This window comes from Equus przewalskii, chromosome 11 (genome assembly GCF_037783145.1).
Source record: "Equus przewalskii isolate Varuska chromosome 11, EquPr2, whole genome shotgun sequence".
NCBI lineage: Eukaryota > Metazoa > Chordata > Mammalia > Perissodactyla > Equidae > Equus > Equus przewalskii.
This window is the reverse complement of record NC_091841.1, coordinates 27,211,020-27,220,494: the sequence shown is the minus strand read 5'-3', so window position 1 is coordinate 27,220,494 and position 9,475 is coordinate 27,211,020. Positions and strand designations below refer to the sequence as shown.

At 56.5% G+C, this 9,475-nt stretch overlaps 1 protein-coding gene across 3 annotated transcripts; it reads right to left on the bottom strand.

The window, feature by feature from the left end:
* Positions 1-83: 83 nt before the first annotated feature.
* TSGA10IP (testis specific 10 interacting protein) lies at positions 84-8,234 on the bottom strand. 3 transcript variants are annotated; one of them, XM_070565540.1, is made up of 8 exons: positions 8,015-8,234; positions 7,156-7,298; positions 6,335-7,059; positions 6,026-6,173; positions 4,183-4,353; positions 1,264-1,363; positions 924-1,048; positions 84-234 (listed from the first exon to the last, which is right to left on the bottom strand). In XM_070565540.1, exons 1-8 carry the CDS (start codon positions 8,159-8,161, stop codon positions 111-113), a joined length of 1,683 nt encoding a protein of 560 aa, XP_070421641.1. In that variant the 5' UTR covers positions 8,162-8,234; the 3' UTR covers positions 84-110. The 3 variants fall into 3 exon arrangements, 2 of the variants coding, with proteins under 2 accessions (XP_070421641.1, XP_070421643.1); XR_011524174.1 differs by lacking the exon at positions 1,264-1,363 and having other exon boundaries at positions 8,015-8,182; XM_070565542.1 differs by lacking the exon at positions 7,156-7,298 and having other exon boundaries at positions 7,895-8,165.
* Between the last annotated feature and the right edge of the window lie 1,241 nt (positions 8,235-9,475).

The following is a 9,475-nucleotide window of genomic DNA, read 5'->3' as shown; positions in this document are numbered from 1 at the left end:
CTAAGTGAGCTGCCTGCCCACCTGCCACCTCCTCCTCCCAACGCGCAGCCTCTTCTCACTACGACCAGAAATCCCACACTATATTTTCCATAAAACATTTAATTTTTATCTCAGGGACTGGACTCCTGGTCTGGGCTTGGGATGGAGTGCCTGTCAGGCTGGCTGCCCGTGGGTTCTGTCCTTGGGGAGCTCTGAGAAGAGTGCTCCATTCTCATCCCTGTTGACCTGTGGCTCCTTAAAGACGAAGACACAGATAGAGGCCACTGGGCCCTGCAGCTCCCCACCCTCATGCCCAAGGTGACCTGGGCTGTAGGAGGGGAAAGGCTGTTGTCACTGATGATGCGGGTTCAAATCTGGCTCCTCTGCTGTGTGGCCCTGAGCCAGTGACTTCCCCTCCTTGAGCCTCAGTTTGCTTATTGTGATTGGGCTTCATAATCCCTGCTCTGCCCCCAGGTTGTTCTAAAGAATAAGGGACAGTATACCTGAGGTGACTGGCGTGGGTACCAGCCCATAATTGGGGCTTGGTGTGTGGCCACTCGGATGGCCATGGATTCCCAGACTGGCTCTGTTGCTTATTTGCTTCTGTAACCCTGGGCAAGACCCTGCCCCTTAGGCCCCTAGCTTCCTCATTGGGAAGTAGGGGAAATAACCCTGGCCCTGCCTTCCTCAGGTGACATGCAGAACAGGGCCTGGGGAAGGCCCTGCTGACAGCTAGAGCTAGTCCCCCACGCCCGGGGGGTGGCGGGGGCAGGACCGAAGTGTAGATGGAGGGTGGATCAATGTGGCTGCCCACGGAGTCCCGCCTCCTTTGCCCAGGGCAGGGACACAGTTGGGGGAGACTGCAGAGCTCGGAGGGCTGGTGATGTGCCCCTTCTCCCTGCAGCTGGGCAGGGCCGGTTCCTTGGTCTGCTAGACGGCCTCACCTGGGCTTCCTGGAGGTGCCCTCCATGTCCCCCTTTCCTGCCTCCGCCAGCAGCTGCTCCTCATCTACTCCCAGTGCCGACAGCACCTGGGAGAAGCGCCGGGTCACGCTGAGCCGGGCGTTGACCTGAGAAGAGAGAGGAGGGGTTCCCGCTCTGCACCAGGGCTGCCGGGGACACCGTGGGGCTCTGATTACTGAGGGGGTCCCAGGGTTTCCAGATGGGCAGCAGCCAGGGGTCCCATCTAAGAGGGCCCACTCCCACCTCGCTTCCCTACCCACTCAGCCAGGGTGGAGCCCTGTTCTCAGGGAGGCCACCTGCCTGCCCAGGTGCCGGCCCTCACCTGCATGGCCTGCTGGAACAGGTAGGGCCGGGCCTGCACCCTGTGCTGGATATCCTGCAACTCGGCCTGGTACTCAACAAAGCGCTGTCGCTGCTGGCGCCTGTGGGGAGACGGGCCTCTGGGCAGCGAACCGTGGACACAGCCATCCCCACTCCTGAGCCCACGCAGCCTCACTAAGGATTTGATGTTTCTGTCTTTCTGCCCTGGCCTATGCAAAGCCATTTCATTCCCATCCTCGCCCTGGATTCCTCCTGAGGTCAGTGGGGTGGGAATTATTTGCCCCATTTTACCCAGGATGTGCCTGAGGCTCAGAAGAGTTGAGGGACCTGTCCAAGGTTGCACAGCTGGGAAGTGAAGGACTAAGCTCTGAGCCCAGTCTGTAGGCCGTGCAGCCAGGGCTCCCCCAGCTTCCTGGCCACCCCCAAGGGAGAGGGGCCAGCACTGGTTTCTGAGCAACTGTGCATCTGCTTGCAAGTCTCCCCTCTCCTGGTGTCCACACCCCTGCACCCTCTCACAGTGCACCTGTGAGGGGGAAGCTGAGGCCATGGGCAAGGCCCCACTCTGGGCTCTGGGCTCAGTTTTCTTCTCTGTGCCACAGCACGGATTGGGCAAGCTTGTCAGCATCCTCTATGGTTCTGGTAAACAGATAGCTTAGAAAATGGGACAGAAGAACCAAAGAAATGTGTTGCAAATGAAAGAACACATCCCAAAAAGATCAGGGGTCCACTGAGGAAGCACAAATCCATTTACAAAAGCCCAATTTGTCTGGCTGGTCCCGTGGCCAAGTGGTTAAGTTCGCATGCTCTGCTTCCACGGCCCAGGGTTTTGCCGATTCGGATCCTGGGTGCGGACATGGCACCGCTCATCAAGCCACGCTGAGGTGGCATCCCACACAGCACAACCAGAAGGACCTACAACTAGAATATGCAACTATTACTGGGGGGCTTTGGGGAGAAGAAAAAGGGGGGAAGAAAAGAAGATTGGCAACAGATGTTAGCTCAGGTGCCAATCTTTAAAAAAAAAAACCCAAAAACAAAAAAACAAAACCAGTTTGTGAATGTGTCTGCTCAAGAATGTGAGCATCCTGGCAGCAAGAGGGGCTCTCTGGCCAGACCACACACAGGACCAGGCATCCTTTGTAAAGCACGTAAGAGAAGCCACATGGCTGGTGGCAGCAGCCACACTTAGGACAGGAGGGGAGAAGCAGGCAAGATTCTGAGACCTGTGCTGGGACCTCCGGCAAGTGTGCTGGGCTCTGTGGAGAAACACTGCCTTGCCGGGCTCGTGGGCCAGGACCCTTGGCTATGTGCCAGGAAGGAACATTCTTCCATTCAAGAAAAAGGGATGGGTTTGAAAACCATGGTCAGGAACAGAAGTTGCTGCACCAAGAGATCTTCACCATTGGAGAGGGAATTCACAGCAGTTACAAGGGGTGAGGGCTGGGGGACATGTGAGCTGCCATTCAGTTTCTGTCTTGCCCGTGATGTCATAGGCATTTTTCCTGCTTGGTTCTTGATGCTATTTCTGCTAGAACTGAGAGGAAGCCCATGTCTTGGAGCCCCAAGCAAGAAGGGAAGTGGTTTCAGTGGACGCCAGTCCTGTCTGTCATCTCCGAATAAAAGGAAGTCACTTTGCCTGCCTACCACAGGGCGACCTCTTTTGTGCCTGCCCTTCTGGGCAGGACAGAGACTCCAGAGCAGTTCAGACAGAGCAAAGTCCCCAGGCTGTAAGGGCTGAGAGACCCCATGGAAAACATCTGTTCACAAGGAGAAAATAAAAGGGGTGTGTTTACGACATTCCTCTCACTGACGTCCGTCCCTCAGAATTCTGAACCTTACGCTTCCTGCCTTATTAAAAAAAACAATGAACTTGAAGTCTGGCAAGAAGGCATCTCCCCGATCATTGGCCAAGAATTCCCTTAACACACACTTGATCTCTCAAGGGCTCTGCTTTCCTCATCTGAGAAGTTGGCGGTGATAAGGCTGAGCCTCAAAGAGCAGGTGGTCAGGGCCCCACTGAGTCCTCGGTAGCCCCCCGCAGGGCAGGAATGCTCCTGTCTCTCTGCAGCAGCCCACTCGCCATGACCTCATGCTTCTCCCAGGGCGAAAGGAGATGAGGTGTGGAAAGGGCTGCCCCGGTGCCAGCTGCACCCAGTAGGTGCTCAAGGTCAATGGCATTGATGATCATTTTTATTTGTGTTACCTGTTCTGCTAGGTTGGACTTTAGGGGAAGATCCTGGGGCACATTATTTAAAGTTGGGGTATTCGGCGCTCTGAGGCAGTGTAGCTGGTGGCTAAATGGCTGCATGCCTTGGAATCCCAGCCTCGCTGCTCACTTGGGACCTTTGGCAAATTATGGAAGCTCTCAGAGCCTCGGTTTCCTCCTCTGCAGAATTATGGGAGTGGTGATAACACCTACTTCATGGGCCTGTTAGGAATCTAAAAAACATTTGCTTTTAAGGATGCATTCGCCTTTTTTTTAACGGTCAAACTATAGGAAGAGAAGAACACCGATGACTCTTCACCTGACCATGAACAGAGGTTGTCTCCAGCAGTGGGATCATAGGCGCTCTTCCCGTTCTACAAGAATGATTTTGGTAATATTTGATTTTTTATAGTAAGCATGCCTGGCACTTGAAATTGGAAAACCAAGATTGGAAAGTGTAATAATGCAGGTAGAACATTTTAACCTGAGCGTTCCACAGCTGTAGGGCTTATTATTAACTGGGTGACCGTGGCCCAGCCCCTTGTCCTCCCATGGCTTAGTGTCAAGTGCTGCCAGCCTGCTGGGGCGGGAGGATGGCCGGGGAGTTTCAGCCCTGAGGGCAGGCGAGCGCTGGCTCTCCTTGGTCCCTGTCTGACACCTCGCACTGCCTCCCTGGCTCTCCCCACCAGGCCCTCCGCAGCCCCGGCCTCCTACCTCAGCTCCTCCAGCTTGCGCTGGGAAGCCCCTGGCCCCCGGCTCCCTCTGGGTGCGTAGGCCGCCAGGCAGCGAGACACCTGCTGCTGCACCCGCTGCTCCCGGGCCCTCCGCCGCTCAGCCAGCTGCCGCTCCTCCTGCTGCTGTTGCTCCCAGGCCTGGAGCAGGCTTCTGGGGAGAGGGAAAGAAGAGGCGTGGGAGAAGTCTGAGGGAGCAGGAACCTCATGGAGGGTCGGGGTGGGGAGGGGAGGACGGGGCCTGGAGGGAGGGATGGCAGGAGCCCAGAGAGCCAAGGGCCTGGGGGATGCGCTTTGTCGTGGAAGTGCTCGGCCCTCAGGCCCAGCTCAAGGCCGTTCTCCACTCTTCCTGGAAGCCTCCTACCCACTCCAGCCAGCGGTGTGTCCCAACTCTGAACATCCTGCGCCCTGTGGAGCTCAATGCCCACACCTGTGACCTCACCTGTATTGCTAACTTTCACTTGCAAAGCAGCTCTTCTGGAGGGCGGGGGCCAGATCTCGTTCTTCCCTCTCACCCCCATATTTGGTAGGAACTAGGTGAATGCCTTTTGGTTTGAGGGACAGACCAATGGATGAATGGATGAGAAAGAGAAACAAAATGGTGACGGGATCAATGGGCGGATGAAGGGATGAATGAATGGTTTGGATGGTGGAACAGACAGCACCTAGCTGGACCTGGGACATTCTCCTCCCAGATCTCATTGCCAGTTCCTTCTTGTCAACCAGGTCTTTGCTGAAATGTCAAGTAAAGCGAGAATTCCTGACCACCCCATCTACCTCCCAGGGATTTTCAGTCTCTAGCTATACATTTTGGTCATTTCTTTACTAATTATCCTTCTTCCCAAGTAGAAGGTAAGCCTCATGAGAGGAGGGTTCCTTGTCTGTCCTGTTCACCACCAATGTATCTCCAGCACCTAGGACAGTGCCTATCACAGCCAGAAACTCAACATTGGCGAATCCATGCATAATTGAATTGTGGTCCCATAGGAAGATGGACTGACAGGCAAATAAAGGCATAGATGCAGTCATTCAGTCAGCACATATTTATTGAGCACCAACTATGTGCCAGGTCCTGTGTAGGGCACCAGAGAGGCCATGATCAATAAGATCTGGCATCTGCCCTCAGGGAGCCCTCAACCCATAGAAGGGATGGACGGACAGCCCAGCACTCCAGTGCAATGCAGGGTGGCAAAAGCCACGATGGAGGCGAGCACAGAGGAGGGCTTCCTGGAGGGGCACCTGACTTGGGAGTTGAAAGATGCACCTGAGTTAGCCGGGTGAATGAGGGAGAGGGGCAGTCCCAGGACAAGAGGGAGGGAGAGCATGGGGCACAGCCGCTCTGACCAGCTGTCATGGGAGACAGGAGCCTCCTTGCTAAGGTATCTGGGCTTTGTCCCAAGGGCACTAGGAAGCATGGGAGGGTTTCAAGCAGGGAATGATGGGGTAAGAACCGAGGGTCCCACTGAGCCAGCCTCCAAATATCTCTTAAATGGATCCCCCTCTTTCCTTTCACACGGCCACCTGGTTCAGGCCCTTACCATCCCTCAGTGTCTGTTGCATTAATCACTTAGTTCACAGATTAATGCATGGATAGAAGATGAGAACTGCATGAAAAGCGGCTGTGTCAATAGACAGCTGGCCAAGCAGACAGACAGGTGGACGGGTGGCTGGCTGGCTGGCTAAATAGATGATTGGGTGATCAGAAAGACTGGGTGAACGGGTAAGTGGAGGAATGGATGAGAGGATGAATGACAGTGTCTCTTGGAGAACTGGCCCCTTCTCTGCTCCCTGCTCGTGGATTCCCCCCTCTTTCTTCTTCCACTTACCTGGTGGCCTCCTGTCGTTTGTGGAAGGTGCGGTTAGGGAAGTTGGCAAACAGGAAAGTCTCGTCATTTCCCAAGGCACGGGTCTTCCCACTCAGGTGGGAAGCCTGGACGGCAGCCTGCAGCACCTTCCAGGGCTGCTTTGCGGGGCCTATCCACAGGAGAGAGGTCAAGGACTACCCTCTCTCCCAGCCCACTGGGCAATCCCACCCAGCCCTGTCTGAGCTCCTGGTCCAGGCCACCGGCTCCCCGACCTCTCTGCCCACACTCTGAAGCTTCCTAGGGAGCTTAGGCGCTGAGCCCCACACTCACCACTGTCAAAGTCTGGCTGTAACGGCTTCTGTAGCTTCTCCAGGTCCCACGGCCCCTCCAGCTCCTTGGCCCGTGACCTCCTCCTCCGCGGCCTTCGGAGGATGTTGGAGCTGGCGCTGCTGCTCCACTGGCCTTGCGGTTCACCCTCATCTGAGGCCTCCTTGCCAGAATTCCGCCCCTTTCTCTGAGAACTGGCCCTCCTTCTGTGGGGGGTGCTCTGTGCCCCCTCCTCAGCCTCCTCTATGGCCTCTGCAAACTGCTCCTCCAAGATCAAGCCCCTGCTGGCAAGCTGGGGCAGCTCCCTAGGGCTCAGACCCCTCTCAGCCTCCTCAGCACCAGGGGCTTCCAGCTCAGCGGCCTCCTCAGATTCTGATCCTGATCCTGGCCTCTTCTCGGGAAGCTGGAGGCCACATTCGCTGGGCGGCTCCAGCTCTTGGCTCTCTCCTTTGCCAGGCGGGATGGAGATGCAGCCCCGGGACCTCAGTTGCTGTCTCTTCTCCAGGTTTAGAACCTCCGTCTTCCAGCAGAAACCAGGGGCCTCTAGGAGGTTGGCTGTGGCCTTGCACTTGGATTTGTGCTGGGGGACCACTGGGGGCAAGGGCAGGTCTTGGTGGCCAGGAGCCGAGGAGGAGCCAGACTGAAGCAGAGCCCGGCCATCTGCACTGAAGCTCTCCCAGGCCCACTGGAAGGGGAAGGAGGGTTTCCGAGGAGGAGAGGGGAAGAGACTGAGGAGGGAGAGGGCAGGGGGCAGAGTCAGGGCGCCGGCCCCCAGCGGGGCCTGACACTCAGCATCCCTCCCAGCCCCGCCCGCAGTTGCTTACTCCTCAGCCTCAGCACAGCCATGCCCTTTCTTGTTCTGGCCCCTAGGCCTCCGGTCCTTCTGGTCCTTCTTTGAGGTCTGCTCTGCGCTCTGAGACCTCTGCTGCTGGCCCTGAATTACACCATCACTGCTCCCAAGACTCCCCTGGGGGAAGACAGGAGAGGAGGTCCAGCTCCGAGAAGCCTCCTGGACCACCTCACACCTCCCCCAGGGACCCTCTTCTTCTATGCACCCTGGCTGGCCCCTCTGCCCTCATTAGCCCTGAAACTGATCACGACCTCAATTCTTCATACTAAAATAGCTATTTACTCAGCACCTGCTGGGTGCTCAGGACTTTCACGCATTAACGCATTAACTCAAGGACCCTATGACCCCATCATGGGGATGAGAACCCTGAGGCTCAGAGAGGTGAAATCACTTGACTAAGGTCACACAGCCGGTAAGTAGAGCCAGGACCTGAACACGTTGTGTCTGTCCCCAGGGCCTGGATTAGTTACCAGTGCATTGCGCTGCCTCTGGGCCCTGGATGGCTCTTCTGAATGCCCCACAGGGCCCTGGACTTACTAAGCCAAGGTGGAAGGAACTCATTATCTTTCCCGAAACCCTGCTCCTCTGCAGTGTTCCCTAAATTGCTCCAACGGAAGTCTGGGAGTCATCCCCGGGCATCATCCTTGTCTTCGCCCCACACCCTTTAGGCCTCCCCAAGGTTCCTGCCCCCCTTGGGCCCCCCTAACTCTTACCTGGGCCTCAGCTCCAGTCTCATGGCTTCTCAAGGGCCTGCCTCAGCCCTGGCCTCCCCTGACCCAGAGAGCCAGCCTGCCTCTAGGCAGTTGGAAGTCCCCCCACGGAGCCTCCCTCACCTGCTCAGTCTGGGAGATGCCGGCCAGAAGCTTGAGCAGCCCTGTGGGTGTCCCTGGATCCTGGAGCCGTGTGTCCTGCCCTGGTCTCCCCAGTGTGGTCCTGACCGACTGTTGGTGGGTGTTTAGCATACTGACATCCTGCCCCATCCCCCACCCCCATATGCCAGCCTTGGAACTGCCCTCCCTACCATCTCTATGGCGACCAGTCCTCAGCCAGGCTCCAGGGCTCTGGCAAAAAGCTGGCCAGGAAGCGTCAGCCAAGGTATATGAAGCCAAATTCCTCAGAGGGAAGAGAGTTCAGCAGAATACTGAGGAATAGTCTAGGCCTAGGAGTCCAGAGACCCAGGGCCAAGTCCTGCCTCTGCTCTTGACTCTGCAGGACTCCCCGTTGACCTGGTATAAGATCCTTGACCTCGCTTGGCCTGTGTCCCCATCTATCTATAAATGGGAGCTCAGGACTCAGCCATCTGGAAGGGTCCTCACACCCTATGAACTGGGCCAGATGCCCCTGAGGCGGGCCCTCTCCCTCCACCCGCCTCCTGGGCTGCCCCCCAGCCCCGGCTGAGGCCCCATGGGAGCCACACTGAACTCTCACAAGACACTGTTCAAACCACGTGCCCTCCCAGGCCCTGACAGGGTGGGAAAGGCCAGGAAGTTGAATGCCATGCCCAGGAAAAAGGCAGCTGGCAAACCAGAGCCTGGAGGAGGCTCTGGAGGGAGTCAGAGCCTTTCAATCTTACTCCGAACCTCTAAGCATCTTGAAAAATGCTTGACTTGGTAAATCCCCGCGGGACGCCCAGCACTGACCACTACTGTTACCAACACTACGACCAGCAGCATAGGGACATGGTGCTGAGCTGAGGCCCTGCAGGTGGAACGTCCGGCCAGGGCTGGAGGCCCGGCTCGGGCTCTCACCGGCTCTGTGACCTTGGGCAAGTCACTTCTCCCTCTGCAAACCTGGAATCACGGGCGCATCCTGTAGGTTTGTTGCCAGGTTTAAATGAAATCACAAAGACAACGCATTCGGTAAACGTTTGTTCTTATTACCGCTAATAATAACTGCTCATTATCGGGAGGCAACAGAGCATGATGGTCAGAGCACAGAGGGAGCGCTGGGGTCTGCATCCCAGCTCCTCCACTCATCACGTACCTTCTCGGGGCCTCTGTTTCCTCACGGGCAACGTGGGGCTGGTGACAGTCGTGTCTACCTCCCAGGGCTGCGGTGAGGGCTAAATCAGTTAATATATACAGATGCACACAGAACATTCCACGGCTCGTAACGGCTATGTAAGAGTTGTTATTAATTAGCCAATGGTGCGGCCCCAGCGAGGCAGGTCACGGAAGTAAATCCCAGAAAAAAAAAAAGATGTCCGACAGGCATGATTTTCTCAGAGCTTTGTTCCTGTGGACACTCGTCTGCCCTCAGACTCCATCCCAGTGACACCTCTGCAGGGAGCGCAT

Coding starts and splice junctions, on each gene's coding strand:
- TSGA10IP (XM_070565540.1), bottom strand. CDS start 8,161: ATGGGGCAGGATGTCAGTATGCTAAACACCCACCAACAGTCGGTCAGG. Junction 6,174..6,334: donor ACAGCCAGACTTTGACAGTG/GTGAGTGTGGGG, acceptor TCCTGTGGATAG/GCCCCGCAAAGCAGCCCTGG. Junction 1,364..4,182: donor CGCAAGCTGGAGGAGCTGAG/GTAGGAGGCCGG, acceptor GTCTCCCCACAG/GCGCCAGCAGCGACAGCGCT.